Source organism: Bombus impatiens, unplaced genomic scaffold, assembly GCF_000188095.3.
Source record: "Bombus impatiens unplaced genomic scaffold, BIMP_2.2 scf_0151, whole genome shotgun sequence".
In the NCBI taxonomy this organism is placed as follows: Eukaryota; Metazoa; Arthropoda; class Insecta; order Hymenoptera; family Apidae; genus Bombus; species Bombus impatiens.
Genome location: NT_176570.1, coordinates 2,028,371 through 2,050,971, shown reverse-complemented (window position 1 = coordinate 2,050,971; position 22,601 = coordinate 2,028,371). Strand labels below are relative to the sequence as shown.

Here is a 22,601-nt window from a genome sequence, read left to right as displayed (position 1 = left end):
TTCCAGCCTAAGAACGAGTTACGAAAAAGAAAAAAAAAAGGGAAATTCTCACGCATAGTTCGCACGTTGTATATGTTTGTATACTATGTTAATCTCCGATAATAGTGAGTGTTGTAACACATGTATATCTGTGGAAAAAAATCATGTAAGAGGAGATCAATAAATCAAAAATGACAAATTACATCTCATTGGTGCCGAAACATTAATTAATCATTTCATCTTCGTTATATTTATTTTCTCTCATTATCTCCCTGAATGCTCTGATATCCAATATTACGCGACTATAACATTGATAGAACATGTTCTGTTTCATGATTACATTTTTATAGATCAAGCATTGGTATGGACGATTACGATACAATCCCAGAGCTGTAGATACAAGAAGTTTAAACGAAGAGTAAAAGTACGAGGTAAAGGCATATCCTCTTCCTAACATTTTTCCGCTTACTTACTAAGTAATCAATAACTAACGCGTCTTTTATATAAAATATAATAATTTAAGAATACTTAAAGAAACTTTGTTTGCGCACGTCTACACTTACGATATGAACAAAATGTACATTAATGACGTAGGTGAGAGTCTTTAACGTGGTCCTCCATTTTCTCAGTAGTTAAAAAAACATATTATAATTTTACAATATATATAAAAACGCAATATCCCGTTAATATACATATGTACGCAGCTACGAACTAACTACACTAGATCAATTTAGAATGAACTAACCCTGTAAAGCTTGCGAAGAAAGATGCCTTTTTCACTATTTAAACGGTACGAGGTGGTTTATTTTCCAATTTAATGTCTTTTTCCACATTAATTTTAACCTTTATGTCGAAATCAAGATTTGTATCTTAATTGAAGCAGACAAATGAATGCGAGGGCAAAAATCCACACAGTGACCACTAAAAATCCTGAGTATACCTCCGGCTCGTCGAGGTCAGTCCCTTTTTGCATAATCTCCCTTAGTGACTTTCCCGGTACCGTTATAGGCATCGTTAAACTAAGCCATTGAAGAAATTTCGGCATACCCTCGATTGGCCACATCAATCCTTGAAAATGTCAAAATATTCTTAATAAGTATGTATTCTATATATTTTTTCATATTATACACATTAGACGTACACCAATTTTTCTTTGATCTTTCTGACAGATTCCAAACATCTTGCGCTCGTAGTAGTAAATGATACTAAAATAAATAAACTTATGTTTAATCACTCACCACAAAGAACAAGCAATGGATAAAAAGTTCCCGTTGATGCATAATTGGCCAAACTATGAGAAGTACATGACACTGATATCAAGAGACCTACAAATGATTTTTTCTCATCAAGATATTTTGTCATAGAAATTGTAATTCAAGTGATATTATATCATAATTCTAAATAATTAACTGAATTTATATCATAATTCAAGGATGACAAACATGTAACATAACCGTCGTAAATATTCATTTGCTAATTTTAATTAAGTCGGAAGCTTACCGTATACCATTCCACAAATTCCTTCTAGCATAATCATCGCGGTGACACCGATCTTTGATCCTTCGCAATACATATCATACTGCTCGAAACCAATATATAACGCAAGTGTTACTTGAAATACAATGATTATAGCTTGCGTTATCAAGTGAGTAATCAGAATCTCTGCGGTGGTAACACCTATTTTACATGAATATTTATGGATCAATAACAATGTAATTAATTATTTTACAATTGTGCAATAATTTTATGCAACTTATATGATAGTTTAGTATTATAGACAATGTATTATTTGTCGTACATACAGTGAGCTTATCAAGATATGATTTATTTCACATTTAGTGATTTCATTAAATGCTCAGTAATAGAGCGAACGTAAAATAAAAAAAAGAATAAAGATGAAGAATGACATAGTCAAATTCGTTTCCTTCATAGTACAAATTTTCTACGTTCAGAATTCATTTTCACGTTCAGAATTCGTTCATAATTTCATTATAAATAAAATGAACACGTTAATCAAAGGAAACAAAAACTAAATATTTGAATTTACCTTGAACTAAGATCCTGTCCCATATGCCAGAATGACGATCGACTATGATTGCACTCGAAGAAATAGATGTTGCCAAAATGAATAACATTCTAGAGAAATAAAATTTATACATAAAGATGAAACGATCTTATAATTCGTAGGAAAATTGTAATTTACAACAGAAAAAGTATTACGTTAGCAAAAATACTGGTGTGACATATTGTCCATACTCCATTTCCATCTTACCATAAATCGGATCTTCAAACTATAACATTAAAAAATCAGTATCATTCTGGATCATTTTCACTAATATTGATTTGTTTTTTAACATATACACACCTTTATTGGAATATTTGCGTACTTTTTACTAATTCCACATTCCTGAACAATTTTCTCTAACTCTTTCATCAACATTTTATATAAGTGTTGTTTTACGAATAAAATAATTTCTCTATCTGCAACATTGAAGGAAACGTGGATAGATGATCGTTCTATATACATTGGGAAACAATTAATTTTACGGCAGTTATATTCTTGTCACATACCTGGAATATGTAACTCGACGTCGATTATAGAAGCCGAAATAACATCGTCAGATATAGTAAGCATATTTTCTAACTTCTGTTCCATTCCAAGTGAAAAATTTCTCTGAAAATACATTATTCCAACGGCGTCATGATTATGCTTCAATTTCTCCTTCGCTTTTTCGTAATTATCATAAAATTTCTGAAAAAAATACGATTAACAATTACTCTTATTCTATCAATTATTATGTTATTATTATTATATTTATTAATCTCTTAAAATATTAATTATTATTCTCTTAAATTAATCTCTTAAAATAGTCCTTTTCTTAAAAAATATATTTTTCACTCACCGTCTCTAGAATATTATCGTCTATGTTGGCTATGAACCTACAACTGAGATCGGTGAACTTGCACGTTTGCTCTTCGTTGTAGTATGTAATATTGCCTAAATATTTCTGACTATTACAGGCACCAGTCTCTTCGTTCACTACGTATATCATGAGATTTTTTGGGTCTGGACCAACCGTATAAAAGAACAGCATCATTTCCAACACTGGTAAGACGATTGAGAATAAGAACCCCCTAAGGACAAACAAAGAAATCGTCAACTAAATTTCTCGTTCCTAATCTTCGTTAATAATCAAATATCTTATAACATTTACCCAGGATGACGCAAAAACTGAAGCGCATTCTTATAAAGCAAAGCCCTAATTCTCGTCTTCCAGTTACTTTGATGCATCCTCTGCTGAAACATGATTTTTTTGTTGTTTCATCTTAACAAATAAAATATTTCTTACATTCAGAAAAGGAGAAATACTTTGTTCTATGATTTATCAATATAGTTAAATTTTTCTGGTGAAAATACGTGATTAGAAGATCATCAAACACCGCAGCACCGAAACACTATGTAAAGTTTGGAAGGACTTGTATTTTTTGATCTATATAGATCTATATAACTGAATAAGCTTCAAGCGTTGTATCACCTTCGTCTTCCCGTTGCTGACATCGTACGAATTATAAATCGGATTAATCTCCCCTGGAGGATTAGGGATCAGATTATTTCCTTGTGAATCCTCAGCTTGTTGTTGACTCAAGGTTAAGAAGGCTTCCTCCAGGGAGTCGGTTTGAAATCGCTCCAATAATTCATTCGGTGATGATTCAGCCAACAGCTGGCCATTTCTGAGCAATCCAATCTAAAGAGTATAATAGTGACATTAACATACGATGAAACTTATCTTTTTATAGCAACCCGCTTTACCTTTCTTGCTAGAACAATGTCATCAAGGCAGCTATTATAAAGTACAATTATACAGGCTGTTACTATTACGAACGCCAACGAATAGAATAAGATTACGAAAATATATAAAAAGAAAATAAATAAGGTGTCGATAAATAATTGTCAGATATTTATCGCTCGGATATTGGAACTTAGCTGAAATGAAAATTATTGAAAAATATCTGATCAGCATATGCATTGATTCAACTAAAGTAACAAAAATTTGGAAGTTTACGTAAGTGAATTTGTATCGTAAAATACGTATTTGCTAAGGCTAATATTTATACGAATGATCTTTAACTTGTCTTATTAATATATGCTAGTTTTGTCGCGTAAAATAAGATATTCTACTATGCAATCATTGATTTAATAAGATAATTTATGCTTAATTAGTTTATCTCATAATATCTATACTACACTATCATTATACTACATAGTAGTATCATACTACTATACATAGTATCTAATAATCTCAATCATTATCATGATTGAAGGATACGAATGTTCATTTTATCATTCAATTCATTTACCTTATCAGATTGTTTTGCTTCCTCGATATAATGCGTAGTGATAATCACTGTGACACCTTCTTCTTTTGTGATCTGCGTCAAGTGGTTCCAAATACTGTGCAAAAAGTCTTCGTTTATGTTATTGTCCTTACGTTAAGTTTAAAAAAGGTGGAAGGAAATGAAAGTATACTTGCTTGTCCCTTAAAACTGGATCTAAACCGACAGTGGGTTCATCGAGGATCAGCAGTTCAGGCCTCTGAAGCAGAGCTGCTGCGAAGGATACTCTTCTTTGCTGGCCACCGCTCATGTTCTTCACCAAACGGTCCCTGGGTGGCAGTTGGAGTAAATCCTTTAATTCTACGTATCTTTCTTCTGAAAATAATTTTCTCGATTTCGCTAACATAACTTGATATATGCATGCATGATGATCTATTCGCTTTTTGATCCAAATATCTAACAGTTTAAATTAAATCCTATACGATTCAATAGTGTACAACTCTTTTGCATTCGTAAGGGAAAAATATAAGAATATAGTTGTAAGTTCTTAAATTTACCAATTTCAAATTTTTCCATGCCACTGATTGTTCCAAAAAAGACAAGCGCGTCAATCACAGAAAATTCGTCGACCAGCGAAACATCTTGCGGCATGTAACCGATACGAGGCCCTGGTATTCCAGAATCTTCGGTTCCCGGCTGGCCACCGAGTACCCAAATATCCCCATAATCCAATTTTCGGACGCCAACCACGCAAGAAAGTAAAGTGGTCTTTCCGCATCCACTAGCTCCCAGTAAGCTATATCTGTGTAAAGAAATGTACGTATATGAGCGAATTGAAAAAATTTGAAAAGATGTTATAACATAAATTCTATCTAACGTTTTACTCACATACAGCCTTTGGGAACAGTAAGATTCACGCCATTCAAGATGTATACTCCACCACCATATGTTTTCTTCGCATTCTTGACGATGACTGCATTTTGCCCTGCCATTTTGCAAGGCAACGATTTCAACTAAAAATTGCAACCTATAACATTAATTATAAGTACAGATATATTCACGAATACATATCAAGAGGAATATTTGAGAAATAATGTATATGTATATCTGTATACAAACAATGCAAAATTTGGTAATTATTTACAAGTGATTATGTACAACTCTTCATAAAAAATGTTATTAAACTGTACAAATCAACAGTAAATTAATAACTAGTAACACTTATTACCTTTTTATACATAGTGTATCAAATTACTTAATAAATTAATATAATATATTAAATTACTAATATGTCTATTAAAATGACTTGAAATCTTCGAGGCACATAATTTATGTGAGATGTATCGAATATGTCCTCGTTTATCTTTTTGCTTTTTATTACTTTAGACATTTATGTTTACAGTGAAAGGAATTATCATAATTCTCCTATCGATTCGAGAAATTCGAAAGAATAAATTGTTACACTTAGACACAGTGATTGAAATTTTAACATAATTTATTAATTTTATCCGTCTCCCATTCTTAATTCTAATAACTTTCGTTAAATTTTTTATATGCACCTTCGTGAAATACCTTCAAGAACTGTCCAATATGAGAGGCATAGGACAAGATTGATTAAAAAATACGTAGATATAGGGCGAATATAGAAAATAATTTAAATACATAATTTGAAGCAGTCTAAAATAATTGTGAAACAGATAAATGCAAAACGAGAATTATTTCGTTATTTAAAGAAACGTATAAAACTGTATTACAAAAATAATTTCCATCATTCAATAATCTTTTCTATTAGTTCTTCATAACAAATTATATTGTATTAAACTACTAAATACACATTGCAGTGTAAAGAATGAATAATCAATCGTTTTACGCATAATTTACAAAAACTAAAATAATTAACATATTGAATTTGAAATGCTGTTATTAATATGCAAACGTACCATTACACAGGAATAACTTAATACCAAGGCTGTTTATTTTAATGAAATGTATATCATGTTTTATCGATAAATTGTTCGATAAATTAAAGTGTTGTAAACAAAGAATATTGAACATAAATATTATATAGCGCAAATTACATATTAAATAATACTATATATTACTCAATATTACATTGAGTTTGATATCAACAAAACTGTCGGCTGTGAATTATCTATCTCGGCAAAGAAACGAGAGTAAATAATGAATGTGTATTTTATAATGCAGAATAGATGTGAATCAGAGTGCGTTGTTTAATGCGCTATAAACCAGACATAATCTCATCTAAAAGAAAACAATTTTTTCGCGTATGTTCCACAACGTTCCGCGCACTTTAGAGTTCTTATACGATCTCAAGAAATAGAATTAAGAAATGTGCGCGTCATATTTCAATAGAAACGTAAAACGTCATTGAAAATCAGATTCCGAAAATTAAGAGTATCTATAACAAGACAGAAGGAAGAAGAAAGTTCAAAAAATGATCCGTTCGTTTGACATCCACATGAAAGTTTTATTTTTCAGCTCTTCGTCTTATAGCAACGTTCCATTCATACAAATCACCTAATTCTAGAAACGAAGGAAAAGTGTGTATTTCTTTTTTCATCCTACAAGTACGGCTGCTCCTAGGCAACATATCCAACTGACAGTCTTAAGTAATACAACATTCCGTGGGTCTACATTCGCACTGTCGAAACGTTTCATTAAACGGCAGTATACCTACTGCAACTCTTTCACGTGTTCAACAAACTTGGTTCGTTTTAATATTATTTATCTTTCGCCGCTGTAAAAGGGCTCCGTGAATCTAGGACTAACAATCACGTAATACCGAATAGATTGCTCTTAAGAAAGAATTCCACCAAGGCCATCGAGGCTTATTCTGCCACTCGCATCAGACATCGTTTCTTCTTATGGTAAATTGTCTTTTTTTTTTTTTTTGCGTAATTCTATATGGTCTCTTCTACTTTCACGATCCGTGAAATTTCAATTGGACTCATTGCAAGAAAATTGCGCAACGTTTACACACTTCAATGGTTTTTAACTCTTCCGATCGGGGGTCTTACGAAATACCAATTAGCCAAATTCTTCACGCTACGATTAACGTTGCCTCTGAACCTTATAATTAATGACATGTTAAACCAGTGTAATTGGAACTCTATGTTCTTTATTTTTGTAAATTTCTCGATTTTATTGTCAAAACGATTCTTCGACGAACTGATTCGATTTCTTCAGAAATAGAATAATTGACCTCGCTAGATTTGGTCTGTTTTCTCTCGTTCTCAGTGTGCGGATTATTGAAAAAAATTGTTTAACGATAGATGTATAGAAATTAATCTATTAATGCCACGTTTTCTCAGGACATCATAACAACGTTTGTCTATTGGAATCTTAATTTTCCAGAGTTCTTTTCTTAAAGCTACGTTGATCTTCTTTTCATCTATGAGTATAAATATCAAGCGAAGATTTCTCAGCTATCGACTCAGCTATCAAGCTGCTCATTATTTATCAATTTTATCAAAGTGACTAATAAACTGGTTTTCTGACTTACAGCTTCCGTCTAAAGACATTCACCCTATCGAATGATATAGAATAGCAGGTTGATATGTTTAAAGTCAAGTTACAACAAGTTTCACACGAACCGTTGCTCTCATCATTATGAATTCTGATCGGTTCGCTCCTACACATTAAATATCAATCACTTGGCCCCATCTATTTATCATTCAACACATCTATCTTCGATATACGTTATCGTGATCGTGTGACACGAATTCGTAACGGTCGCTCCTTTGACTGTAATTACACGATATTGTATCAGAAATTGAGGGAATATTTAAATATAGTCTGCTTCGAATGTCCATTGGAAAATTCATCACATATTTAAAATTAGATATTCCTTTTATCGTACGATGGTTTATCGTGTAAATAGTATTAGTATTCGACACCTATCAGCACTTTCAATCTTAGATTCTGTTGAAGAACACCTAATCCAGGTTATATCATATTATGGATTTTCTATATAAGATGAAGAGAAAATTTGTTATTTGTTATTAATGAAAGTTAGAATTTTAAAAAGTGGGTCATTCTTCTAACAGAAGATATCAAAAATATAGAAAAGCGTAGTTAGCTACGCTCTAGCGATTTCAGTAACTTGATTGGACAATTAAACGAGGTAATTGAAAATCAAAGTGTGAAAAATGTTCAGCATGTAACAATGAAAGATTCGATGACATACCACGAGATCAGAATCATTCGTAAAGTATCAAATTTTCAGTGATCCCATAGCTAATATCCTCCATTAACTCGATTATACAAACTTGATTTATATAAATAAAGATATACAATCTTATTAAGAAAATAAGATTATAACTGCGAAAAGAGATGGTTCCATTACAAATTACTTCCAAACAGATTTCCGCATCATTTTTTACGTAGCGACACATGTCAAAATCTTTCAAAAGTCATCGGGTTATCGACATCCACAGTTTTGATAAGTTTTAAAAGACGCGGATGTACAGAGTGGTTGGTAACTGGTGGTGACAAGCTGAAAGGGGGTGATTTTATACGAAAAAAGAAGTCGAAAATATAGAATAAACATTTTTCGTTCGAGGCTTTATTTTCGAGAAAATCGACTTTGAATTTTCGCTCGGTACGCGTGCACTTTATCGCATCTCGTTATAACGGATCTCACTGTAGATCGTTGTCTCGATGGAAAAATTTAAAAAAATTTGTATTCTATATTTTCGACTTCTTTTTTCGCGTAGAATCACCCCCTTTCCGCTTGTACCGCCAGTTACCAACCAGCTTGTATATTTTTTTTTTTATTTATTTATTAAAATTACAATCAATTCTCGCGTTGAGAAATTGTATATTTTTGTAACTGTAACTGTATATTTTTGAGCGTCGTATTCTAAGAGGGGAATGTTACAGTTTTGATTGGATTTTAATGAAACAAAAGATTTTGCTACGCCGTTGTTTCCTATAAATACGTCTTATGTCAATCCACTCAGTTACGTCAATATCTCTAAAAATATAAATGATATATAAGAAATGTTTCAGAAGAACATTAAATGGCACTTGATATTATAATTTTTAAATGAATAGATCCATCTTTTATTACAAATTCTCGTAGCTGATATTCAGACGACGTTTTCAAAACATGTCTAATCCAAACATCGCCATCCGCCGTTATGTAAATTTTGCAATTTAAGAGCAATACATAATGGAGTCTGAAAGCGATTATTGGAAATCTGCTGATTATTTTGAAGACATCAAGGCAATGCCATACCAGTAGTAACGTTATAAAAAACCACATCGAATTTTAAAATTCGTATTTCGATAACACGAATTTATAACTGTTTAAAAACGTTTTTACGTTTGTATTGCATAAATGATTTATCCTACGAACATGTAATAAAAAATGAAGGCATCCATAAATATTTCATTGCAGATTTCAAGGCTACCGCAAAATCGAATGCAAAAACCACCTCGGTATCGTGCAACTTTTGCCCGCGGTTCGAGACACACTGTATATATTCACATACACATATAAAATATATTTTATAAATTTGTAAATCTATATGTATTTATAATCGTTACACAGTATATGCGTTTTAAGCATCTACGCGCTATTCCTGTAATTATCAGAAATATGAAAATACGTTTCATATGAAAATCGTGTGGGATCGAGAAGAACATATGACAATAGCTTTATCTCGAGCTAGTATTGGAACGACTTGTGAAGATCACATTTGAATTTTTAAATAAAAACCTACATTTTTTGTCGTATGTTTATTGCAACTGATATCTAGACCTTTTCGTGTAACCTATACGTGTAACTTACATATACCGTTTTAGAGATAGTAGTTCTTAAGATCAGCGTTATCCAATGCACAGCACTAGAATGTTGCCCGGTCGAGCTTTATACACCGCAGTGGCTTTAAAAGAAACCGATTTTTGCGTGTGTGTGTTTCGAGAAAATGTAACATTTAACTTTAGCCGGTTAGAATGACGTTAATGAAATTTTTGCGCACTTGGCGATAAGACGGATAAAATATCCGTAGCCTGGAGGTAATACAAATTCAACTTTCTTTTCAATAACAAATGATGTAATGAACATTCGTTAATTCCTATTTCCAGCGTGAGATTAATTAATTATAAATTAATTATAAAATTCTTTCCTTTGCTCCAGTTACGAGATTGCAATAATACATGAATACCGATGACACTGTGCAATCTTATGGCACTGTGCAATCTTATGGCACTGTGCAATCTTATCTAATAAACAGAATCGAGTCGACGTTGTTCAAGCCAATCGTTTTTATCAATAAAAATAACACGGTTTATCATCGGATAGCCTTTTTAAGGTATACATTGGGTAACGCTGACATCAGTGATACGTCAGCTTTAAAAAGTCATATCTCCAAAATTATAAATTACATGTGTACATGATACATGTAAATAAATGTACAATACATGTACAATAAATGTACATAAATGTACAATAAAATTACATTCGATAATTGAAAAATGATCTTCACAGATCACTGTTATCTCAAGATAGAACAACTATCATTGTGACGATCTCGTCCTTCTCGATGGCATACAACTTTTATCGAAGAAAACTTCTCTCTATTTTTGATAGTTAAAAAGATAATCGTGTCTAGACGTTTAAACCAGAAATATTATTATCTGATGATATTATGATCTGGTATTATCCTGTTGCCAAACTTGACGTTTTGTTTCTCGATTTAAATCCTTTTTCTAAAAAACGTAAGCTGTTTTAAAGTAAATTTATGATTAGGTTCTGTTTTCACTCAGACGATTTCGATCCTTGTGACTCAAGACGATTATCTGAATAAATAAAATTTTTTTCCTGAATAAATGCATACAAATGTAACGACCAGAATTTGCATCCCATTGGATTGAAAATAACACGGCGTCTACGGGTGTAGACACCATGAAATCTTCCTCTATGATGTTTTTTTTAATTTCACTTAGAATAAATGTACAGGTCGGTCTAGTTGCTAGAATCATCCTGTATTTTATAATTATAGAAATTAGTTTTAGTGACTAGTCTCGAGGAATGCAGAATTCTTATCGCTAAATATATAAACCGGTATAATGTAATGTAGAAACCAGATACACCAGCAGCCTGAAACTGCGTCGATGCTCGAGAGAAATAGAATTTATCGAAGAGAGCAAAATTTTCCTTCATCATATATTCCGTAACTGTTTAAGTTGTTTAAAGTCTATAAAACGTGGAATCATTGATATTAAAAACTAGAAAATTCTCAGCGCGATGCAAATCTTTATGCGTATCATTAGATTTTCCTCGCGTAACATTAATCGATTAATCTTATCAATATCTCGAGCGTGACCGTTCCCCGGAAGAAATCTCGATTTCTAAGTACGAAAGGAATAATCGCCTTCCTACTTCCTCGGCGCGTGTTCGTAAAAGAAGAGCATAATACGGTTGCAATTTCTTCGGTGGCGAATCGATTTAGGAAAGATTTAGGAAACTTGCACGTTGGACGAACCGTTCATTCGATGATAACGCGAGACGTTTACACCTCTGTATACTTTCTCACATCTCTGTTTAATTCCTTTCTCAAGCGGCGATCTAACGCGTGCTTCGTAAACACTTTCACCGTGTTTGACCGCGAAATATTTTAATTAATTTCGAAGTCTTATCTCGATGAACACCGGATGAGGATATAATCATTTCTCGATAACGAGTATCATACATAAAGTGAAACGGAGATATTTTTTAATAGAATATATTGCTATAATAAAGTGACTGAAGAAATCGTACTCAGATTTCAAACGAAGTTATCTTCACGGTGAGACAAACTAACAAGAATAGGCGGACCCAAATCATCGATCATCGTATGGTTTATTGCACTCTTCACGTCAAGCTGTACTAAAAATGTGGAAACTAAATAAGTCCGGAACTGAAGGAAAATGTGATACACAGCGGAATAAATTACCGCCACTTTTCGAACAGCACCTGTTGATTTATACCGGTAACGCAATAATAAGTGAGAGGCCGCTTGGCACGCGATCGATCTTTTGAGTTACTGTTTGTATTTCATATGAAATAGAAAAATATTATAAAATTTGTACAAGATTAGAATCGCATAGATTCTTTAGTATGGACCGAAATTCTATGCATAAAAATATTAATAAAAGACGCTATCGATAATCGACTGAGGAGCTAGGACTATTTCTTGCAACAAAAGAAGAAGACTATCAATGAGTTTCGTATAGGAATTTTCGCGATTCCAAGAATTGGATCGCAACTCGAGGTATCGAGAAAAGCCGAATTGTGCGAAATTATTCGATCTTAAAAGTTCAAATCCACTGAAAGTTCAACTTCCGTTAAACACTGTCACTAAAATTATCACCTTTTCGTCTCTTCGCGATACTAAACACATCCACTATGAAAGAACGAACCATTGAAATTCCTCTCTTCTATACTGAATATCCTCTTAATTTAGATTCCTCCCTCTCCCTAATTATTTTAATTTTCCCCAACGATATCGATGAAAATCAAATCTTTAAAAATTGTTTCGTTCTTCTATTCACATTCGAACCGCTCCGAACTTTCAAGAGTCGGGAGTGCATCAGGAATGCATCGGGAATGCATCGGAAAGTACGAACACAATTAACGAGAAGCACTGGAGAACTGTCCTAAGGTTATACCTTTCCCCACGGCCATGCTTTGCAAGCGTAACTGGCTGACACGTGATAAAACTGCGTCTAAGAGTACATAGAAGGTTTCTTTATAACGGTAGATCATCCGTATATACGTGCAATACGTATCTGAATAGGTCGGATGTTCGTGTGCGTGAAACTGGTCTTATGCGAAGATGGGCTATTGCTTGTGAACTACGAAGGAATAGTCATTGTCCTTTATATTTGCTCAAAGATAATATTATATGTATCGTGCTCGATTGCTTTCTAAATTTGCTATGCTATGTTGTGTTACGTCTTACTGATATTGGACTAATTGAATTCTTGTACGCTATACAGGGTGATCCACGCAACTGTTTCACGTTATAACTCCGTTACCAGTGCAGTTACGGAAATGTGTCAAAAGAAATGATTAAGGTGAATAATTCAAGGAGTACCACATCCGTAGGAGTATGTTTCTTCCTTTAGAAATGCAGCGAACGCATATGCAATCAGCAATCGCATTACTTTTTTAAACGGAAACGCATACTACGAGAAGGAGCGTTGAGTAAATAAAAAAGTAATAACATACAGAATGAAAATTAATTAATAAGATTTAAACGAAGTAAGAACCGATTGATTACCGAGATATTTTAACTAGAATTTTGTAAAATTTATCGCATATAAGACAAAGGAAACTCTAATGGGTTTGTCATAGAGTGACGAGAGGAGTCTATCAATGTAAAGCAAAGTATGCATTTGCATTAAAAAAAAATAGTGCAATTGTTGATTGCATATGTACCATTACACTTTCAAAAGAAAAAGAAATTATCCTACGAATATAATAGTTACTCTTTGAACCATTCATCTTTCTCCTTTGATATTTTTTTGTAACTGCGTTGATAACAGAGAATAAGACGAAACAGTAGTATATATACTACGAATAATTTTGAAAAAACTTATTTATATCTTAAAATATTGCCATTTATATAACAAAATATTTATTTCTACTTCATGTGCAATTTGAATCTTTATATATGCGAGAAATTGTTCATCGCTGTTTTATGTATAAAATATTTATGCTGCATAAAATTTATGCATAAAAATTACATTTATATCTGTGTCATAAATTCGTCAAAAATAATATTTTTGTCTTATTGATCTTTTAAAACTGATTTTCTCGAAGACGCTAAACATAGGCAGAGACATAATATCTGCGGTGTGATTTATTTAAGAATTCAATCATAACAAATATTCCTGCACTATTTGTGCATACCATGCTGTGCATATTTTGCATTAATCACTGCGCAAACAGTTTAATAACTTCAAGATGTTAATTTACATTCCGCATTCGTATAAAACGCGTACATATCTTAAACATTTGTCAATTCCACATTCGATAATTATTAATATTAATTATTTTTATGGATATTTAGAACGAATCCAAGAATTCCAATAACAACCTTAAACAACTTTTTTAGCCTTCTATACGTAGTCAAGATAAAAATGTCACGCTTACATCAACAGTCAGCATGTAATAACACGTGCGTCTGTGCACAAATAATATATAATCGAATCAATGCAACGTACCCATCAGCAACAGTAAATACGCAATTTTATTTTATCTAATAAATTGAATGTTTAATACTATATCATTCATATTTATCTTTTTTTATATGCAACAGTGTTTTATACATATTTAATCTGTTGTCAAAATTCCTATGTAAAAATTAATACAATAAAAAAAATATATATATTTATATTTATAAATATAAATATAAATATATATATTTATATTTATAAATATAAATATATATATAAATATAAATATATTTATAAATATAAATATATATAATAGAAAAAATTAGTAAAAACCAGTAAATACAAATTTCAAACTTTTTCCATACACGTTCCGAGGTCTTTACTATTAGATCGAATGAAGCAGATGACGAAGAGCTAACTAGGGCAAAAATACATTCATATATAAAGATATTTATGAATGTATATAGAGAATTGTCAAAAAAATATATTAACAAAGGACAATGACATCTCCAATATTAATATTCAGAAATTTTATGTAACCACGACGAAGGATGGTAATTTGTTCATTTTTCATATGTAATTCGATAGTAATCTTGACAGATAGCAACAATGAAATAGTATTAATTTGAGTAATTACGGCAGTATATGGTTTGCGGATAATTATTACATTCCCTTGTCATAAGCGAACATCATAAAACGAATATGAGCTTTGAACTATTTTTGAAAACAATCTAAAGATCCTATTTAGAGAGCAAAGAGAATAAATCGGTCAAGATCAATCAATTAAAATGACGTTATTTGTTCACTTTGTATAATATGTTACTATGTTGTAATATGTTATACACTTAATACAATTCAAATAACAGATTCGAGTTGTGTAATAATGAGAATTATTATGTAAAACTGATTTAATAATCTACTAGTGATATAATTTGCAACAAATTGCAAAAAAATTCAGAATGCGAAAACATAAAAGGTAAATTCGTTGCTTTTAATATCTTTGATATAAGTTTTATGCTTCAACAGTTCGTCAAAAAATGCGATAATTTAATAAGGAAAACATCACGAATTTAATTCAGTTTTATTTAATCCAAAAATTCAATCTAGAAATTTGCGCAGAGCTGTGATGATAAAGTCAGAACGAGTTCATACAAACTGTGATCATATCGTACAATTTACCGTATAATCGCAGTGTGATTGTCCTCGTTCGTTGCTAACTTAGAACCTGGTTCTCGAGTGAACGTAATTCTTAGTGACAATTGGAGCGCGTATAAGTTTCCACAGGGTGTTCGTCAAATCGATACATTCGTCACCGATTGACCTTTCGATTTTTCAGAAACGAGACACGCGCTCAAGACTTTCCCGTTGCGAAGAAAATGTTATAGAATACGAGTTTTCGCTGATACACGATTCCATAAATTACATTTTATGAATTATATCTGTAACTAAAAAAATGGAATCAGGTTTGTTTCAAGCAGAAAACGCTATAACTTATGGTTAGTAGGTATTTTGTAAATTTTTGTATCTTTCTAATCCATCGATAAAGTTAAACGTGACAATGAACACAGTTGCAAAAATATACCTGTTTGATAAGATATTGCTGTACTTTCATTCAACGTTATTTGAGAAAAAACATTTAATGAACTTGTATTTATTATTTCCTGGAAAATTATTACATTTACTAATTTGTAGTTGGTCATTTATAATCTTGGAACGTGTGAACACTCAACACCGATTAAAGTTAATCAATCAATTATATCATAATAAAATAAAAATGTCCCATTAATCGGTATCATTTTTTTCATTAATTTAAATTGGATTATTTTAGTTAACAAGAGGTACTGTAAACCTTGAAACATAGTAATTTATTACGATGTCGTGAATTTATTCAAACGAATTCCAATATCAATTCTCTTTTTTTGTATTTGACCATTGAAACCATTAACGTATAACATATAAGAATTCATTTAAATCAGATTCATTGGTAATAATAAAATTGCAAAACTATAATTGACAATAAAGAAGTTAAATGATCGTGACTAATGATGATCTTGGCAAAGCACAACAGAGACTACGTAAAATGATCTCTCATATGGTAATAAATATAGTATAAATAACAATGGTGAGACGCGATTAGATCACAAATATTTTGTATCTTTTATTTATATTTGTATATTTTAAGGTATAACTAAAATGTTTTTTAGTACAGAATTAGTTCTATGTTCTGTTTATTTTCTGCACTGATTTTGTAAAATACACTTTTATATAATATCTGTCTACATTGACGAGGAATTACAGAGAAAGTGAATAACTTCACTTTTTTATTTTGGATGCGAGATTTTGTTGGAACGTCATGATCTTTTGCTATAAGGTGAGTTTGTTCTGAATAACGTAAACAATTTCTTAAATCCAGCCTGCTTTGTCTCAATCTTGTTTTCTTCTAATTTTCACTCGTACGATACACATGATGTATGAAAAAGTATGTTCTACTGAAAAATAAATTTGAGAAAACTTGACATAAAACATACATAAAACATATTTATGTTTTGCAGGAATTTGAAGAATACATACATTAGTATACATATACATATATGAAAACTAAATACTCCAAGAAATACCAAATGTCCTTATGATATCGACATTTATGTCAATTAAATCTAAGTTCACTTGTTGCGAAAAAAAGACATTTAAAATAGCAATGTCAGCTTAGATCCTAACCTAACCCCAATCTTAACCGACACGTGGAGTCTGTTTTTATTTATACAAACTGAAGTGAGGAAACAAAATCCTTTACTAAATGGACATTTGATAAAAATTTGCATACACCACAAACTTATTTACCACAAACAGTAACTATGTATATTCGCCTAAATGAATCTGTTCTACATCTGACAACGATATAACACGAAATTCGACAATCAGCTCTGATCCTTCGCATCTTTCCGTGAATCTGAACTATAATTATAGGGAAATTTTTTAATTCAGATTACAAAAAAGTGCGTGTAAGCTGGATAATTAGTAACCGATAATTAGTAACCGTCAGTCGATGGTTTCATTTTCAGACTGAAATTGTACGATGCAACACGGCGTAGTCGTAGAATCCATGTGGCCAACAGACAACGAAAATAGGCGAATGTAGAAAGTAAATTCACGACGGAGAAATTCGCGTCGAAAGGATGGATCGGGCAGCATCACTGACTACCACTTTTCGAGCATGTTCAGTTTAATTTTTGCGTAAAATGTGAACGATCGAATGATAATACGACACGTGTCGCACATTGTTAATTATGTATGTACATAAATACCCAGTTAGGTAACTATCTCGTATCGGAGTATGTACATTAAAATTTTTTAACATTTGTCGTTAGGCTGAGTTAAATCTGCGCGCAGAAATGATTAATTCCTTTCCTTTTCTGGATTCATCTATCTGCAATATCTATGTTCATTATATCATCGCAGTTTGCATATTAATTTATTGTTTACGATATTACGTGAAAGATATCATTACGATAGCTATGATTAGGAAAATCACGATTAGAATATTTGAAAGAAATAATCGATAAATTAAAAATAAGGGGAAAGTTAATTTTGGCATTTGGGATGTCAAAAACGGGAGAGAAAAAATTCCAATACATAGCATTTTCTTTCATAAAAAGAGAGAAAACGTGAGAAATAAACGATTCCTATTGTGAGATTTTTCAGCTTGAGGTTGAAACCAGTGATGTGATAACTTTCGATTTGAGCGGCTCAAATGAAGCGATTCCGAATAGAGAAGAAGGAATACACGGTTTCGTACTCTCGCTTTCTTTTGTCGCCACGTTCGAAATAAGTAAAATAAACATTATACAATAGTTGAATAGCTCTGTTTCCAGCATGCAACGCAAATATTTCTTGGTTCGTCGAGATCTTTTGACCCTTTCAACGTGCTCTTGTCGCTCTTGTATATAGCATATTAATTAATTCATCAACAGCGATAAAATTTATAGCTACCAGTCACAAGTGATTGTCCGCTGTCAATTGGGCAGTAGATCAAATTCCCTCCTAATTTCTTTCGGCATGGAATTTCTCTGCAGAAATTGGTGTTTCATTAAATAGAAATTTGTAAATTTCCTTATCAAACGAATAAAATTAATGTTTGGAAATTTATTTCCAATCATTGCGCGGATGAAATTAACGTCACAAAACTTGTATTTTATTTGTTTGTTTACATGTTATAGAATTATATAAATCTGTTTACAGATTGTTGAAAATGTTTCGATACAGGAGAGCTTCTTTTATTCGACAAAATTGTTTGAACAAAGAAATTTTCGGATAACAATCGTTTCTCTGATATGAAATTTCATTCGTTCAGATTGAGGGAGAGATTCTTGAAATATTTACAGGTCCCATATCTTTTTGGATACTAGTTTGCATAATGTTTGCAACGTAATGAACTTTATAGAATTATATTCTTTTGTACTTTGAACCATCAAAGTACATTTTCGAATTTCGTGAATACCTTGACACGAGAAGATGCCTCTCCATTACCACTTTCGTTTCCTGTTTCCATTCGTACGAAATTGTTTTTATTATCGTTTTTATCGCAATGAAACCATTTAATTACATCAGTACGTTTTCTTATCTACATGCTTTAGACAATTTTTAATAACATATTTCTGTGTTTTTATGTCTGCGATTGTAATTTTTTCAGTTTCCTGTATCTTTGCTAATTCTGCACTTACGCAGCTTTCGAGTTTTTTTTTTTTAATTAGATATAATATATTATAAATAAATAAACAATAAAATTCACTCGATTAAAGAAAGCAAAGAACACTTTGTATATCGTAAGAAATAGGAAATTCAGGTAATAAAACGTTCGGACATTGTGGTATTTCGATAACGGTACGATAATTGTATCAAAATTTCTTCGGATAAGTGCTCTACTGTATTTTAAATATACTTCCTGTATCTATTAAATATACCATTGTATAAATACATATAATTATAAACATTCCGACCGAGCCATTCGTTAATTTTATTATGCAGCTCTATTCTTTTCCGTTGTACTGTACCATTTGGAATTTAATGCATCAACGCATAATGTTATTCTGCTTGTTCCTTCGAGTAAAAATTGTAATAACACAAAATTATTTTTTTCCTTGTTTGTTTCACAAATTACGACCCTACCTTGAAACCTGTCAAAACCATTGTTTTGCTATTAAATTCCATGCTACCGAGATTTATGATTTCCTATCTTAAATATCTATTATTATTCTTCTTCTGTTACCCAACATTTACTAGCGGGTCCTTAGGAGGTCGAAACTTTACGTTGTGTTATGAAAGGAACAGCAAATCACAAAAATAAAGAAATCAGCAAATATTGTAAAGATGCCACTTTGTTATGTAATAGCATGTTAATACTCAAAATATACTGACAACAATGTTTGACGTTTAAATTAGACGATAATTTTGCCAAAGTTTTCCAAATCTGTTTCGATGTGTATTTATAAGACAGGCATTGCCCTATTCAAAAATTAATTTCAACTAAATTTAAGAATGAATGTCTTATTTTTTTCTTGGAAATATCGATTTTCATTGCATCTTTTCGTTAGAAAATATTATGAAATTAATTAATCTGCAACTTTTTATGTGTTTTTACTAAGCTACACAAATTTTTTCAGTTTAATTTGCAGAGAAATACTATTTAAACGCGGTGTTCACCAAACAGGTTTTTGCAATTGCTTGGCACAATTAAAACGAAAGTATAGGTCCGATCAATTTGAAATTTTAATTATATGTCAATAAAGAGTGGTTTCATCGTTTGACGTAAAAGCAGATTGATAGTTTCTTCTTTTCGCCATGTATCCTAGTTCACCAGCAGTTCAAACTATATTTTTTGATAATTTTTTCGAATAAAAAGTGCTAAAAAATCGATACCTTTTATTCAAAAAAAAAAAAAAAAAAGGAAAGAATGCCCCTCTAATAAACTATACTTGCTACGAATAATTGGCTTCGATTACTTTCGTTTCGCTACACAAAGTGCAGAGAATTTTTTTTACAAAATTTGCCTTAATTTCGACAATTTTAAAGATACGACAATGAAATTGAAAGAACAGGTATAGGAAAAAGGATTTGACGAAAAAAAGATTCGCAAAACAAATTTTCTTCGTCCTAGTGCGTCTAACGTGTGTCTTAAAAGAATTATCAATGGGAACAAGCAATCGCTAAAAGTATAGCCTTCTCTTCTAAAAACTATAGTCATTACGACTGCGAATTGATTATACAATTACCATGACCTATTATCATTCGACGGAGCTCGTTTCATACAATTTTCAAATATTTTCTTCGCATAGATAAATACCAAGTTTAATTAAAATGAAATTAGATGCATTTTTGATTATCTCAAATTTATTTTCAATCGAAAATTTAATTTTTCATTAGACACGATTCTATACCTTTTATTGAAAGATTTTAATTCTATGGTTTTGACACTACTACTTGAAAATATATTCTCGTGATTAATTAATTACAGAGAACTACATAACTACGAAAACTATGAAACATCATATGAAATTACTCCATTTTATCTAACTGGAAGCGAACATTTCAACCTTGTACAGTATCAATTTACCCATTTTCTTATTTCCATAAAGAAGTTATTATATACATAATCATTAAGAATTTGATAGATTCTTTAGATAGGAGACCGATTTCGATGGACTCAATCATTAATATCCATACAATATCGGAAAAACAAAAGGGACAGTTCCATAAAATAAAATCCTCTAATGTCAGCTGTTCGATAATATATAGCTTCGATTGACGCACAAATAGTAACAACAGTAATAATATATCTGATCACCGTCTAATTACCATTACAATCTCCACATAATTATTTCACTTTCTAACAACAATCGTATTTTCTCATGGCAATTAAGTATTATTTGGCCAAACATTATTGCAAAACTACAGCAGTCATTCCTCGCGTACGAAAAATGAGGAAAGATCATAATAAAAAAACAACAATATGTAATTGCATAATTTTCCCGTTATTCTTCCTCTGTTCGTGTTATCTACGAAAAGTGAATTCATTGACATTCCGTGGTAATAAGCCGAACTTCCGGTTCACTTACCTCACTGCGGATAGTCCTTCGATTCTTGAAAGTAAAAAGGTAAACACAATCGAATACTTTTTAAACGTCAATGTCCGTGCTGCGAATTGATCGATCCTTTCGATATTTCCGATAATCGCGACCCAAGGTAGTGATCTAGTGATGTTCACACGAAAACGCGATCGTCGAATTACTTGAAATAATGTATCGCAAAAATAAATATAAATACGGTAAAATTCGCATGTGTATCTCTTTTTTTGCTGTGTTATCTATCGAATGTTTCTCGTTGTGTGTCCAACTTTCTCGAGTTTCTTCACCGAACACTTTTCTCTTTGACTCCACGAATCTAACCTTTTCTCTCGAGTTACGGATAATGCCGGTAATTTCGCGCGCGAATCAAAACCGTGAAAAAATATATATATTTATGTACATAAATAAGCCAGAATATATCGACGGTTCCTAAGAGGTATCGTTGGTACAATTGTTCGTTATGAAGTGCCGATTGGAGATTGCTAATGACCGATTATTGAATACCTAATGGTCTCGCGGGTGTATGTGTCATGACAGTATTAACAGTGAGTTAAGACGCATTTCCGTGTAAGCCAAATCTTTGCCAACGTCCGATCGTCACACCGTCGACCACCTGACTGCCGCTGAAGACTGTTCCCTTTAGGAAATCAAGATCAAACCTAAGTTAACCTGGTGAAGGTGGGGATTTCATGAATCGGTAAGCGGTATACAGCCTATATGTATCTATTTCAGGTGTGAGTATATCCAAAGAGAAGGGGAAAGGTAGCTCTTTCTCTCCCAGGCTTTCGAGATGCTCGATGCGATTGCGTCTGTGTCTAACTACTGCAATCACATCGTACGATAAACAATTACGATGCAATCACTTAAAATATTGGTTAATAAACAAATATTAGTATTAGACAGTATTAATCATTGTCCTGGTTTGCATTTATGCAAATTAATTACCTCTTGATAACCTTCGATCGTACTTTTGTTACA

The 22,601-nt window shown here is 31.8% G+C and overlaps 1 protein-coding gene and 1 long non-coding RNA gene across 5 annotated transcripts; one reads left to right on the top strand and one right to left on the bottom strand.

Annotated features, from left to right (window-relative positions):
* Positions 1–178: 178 nt before the first annotated feature.
* Positions 179–22,265, bottom strand: LOC100746331 (ABC transporter G family member 20-like). 4 transcript variants are annotated; one of them, XM_012382309.3, is made up of 15 exons: positions 21,615–22,265; positions 5,203–5,341; positions 4,872–5,116; positions 4,512–4,689; positions 4,339–4,432; positions 3,516–3,725; positions 3,195–3,277; positions 2,883–3,114; positions 2,551–2,731; positions 2,345–2,460; positions 2,200–2,270; positions 2,027–2,115; positions 1,480–1,656; positions 1,218–1,304; positions 179–1,047 (listed from the first exon to the last, which is right to left on the bottom strand). In XM_012382309.3, exons 2-15 carry the CDS (start codon positions 5,304–5,306, stop codon positions 836–838), a joined length of 2,079 nt encoding a protein of 692 aa, XP_012237732.1. In that variant the 5' UTR covers positions 5,307–5,341; positions 21,615–22,265; the 3' UTR covers positions 179–835. The 4 variants fall into 4 exon arrangements, with proteins under 4 accessions (XP_012237732.1, XP_024221575.1, XP_012237733.1 ...); XM_024365807.2 differs by lacking the exon at positions 21,615–22,265 and adding an exon at positions 12,693–13,514 and having other exon boundaries at positions 4,512–4,686; XM_012382310.3 differs by lacking the exon at positions 21,615–22,265 and adding an exon at positions 12,693–13,507 and having other exon boundaries at positions 3,195–3,274.
* Positions 940–1,296, top strand: LOC105680398. Its single transcript, XR_001102068.3, has 2 exons — positions 940–1,075; positions 1,149–1,296. It is a non-coding gene; the product is annotated as an uncharacterized LOC105680398 (long non-coding RNA).
* Positions 22,266–22,601: the final 336 nt, after the last annotated feature.

What these genes read in the sequence shown, in the direction of transcription:
- LOC100746331 (XM_012382309.3), bottom strand. Translation starts at nt 5,306, where the DNA reads ATGGCAGGGCAAAATGCAGTCATCGTCAAGAATGCGAAGAAAACATAT. An exon ending in CAGTTTTTGCGTCATCCTGG is followed by an intron (nt 3,115 to 3,194) that starts GTAAATGTTATA and finishes GTTTGTCCTTAG; the next exon opens with GGGGTTCTTATTCTCAATCG. An exon ending in CGTCGAGTTACATATTCCAG is followed by an intron (nt 2,461 to 2,550) that starts GTATGTGACAAG and finishes TCAATGTTGCAG; the next exon opens with ATAGAGAAATTATTTTATTC.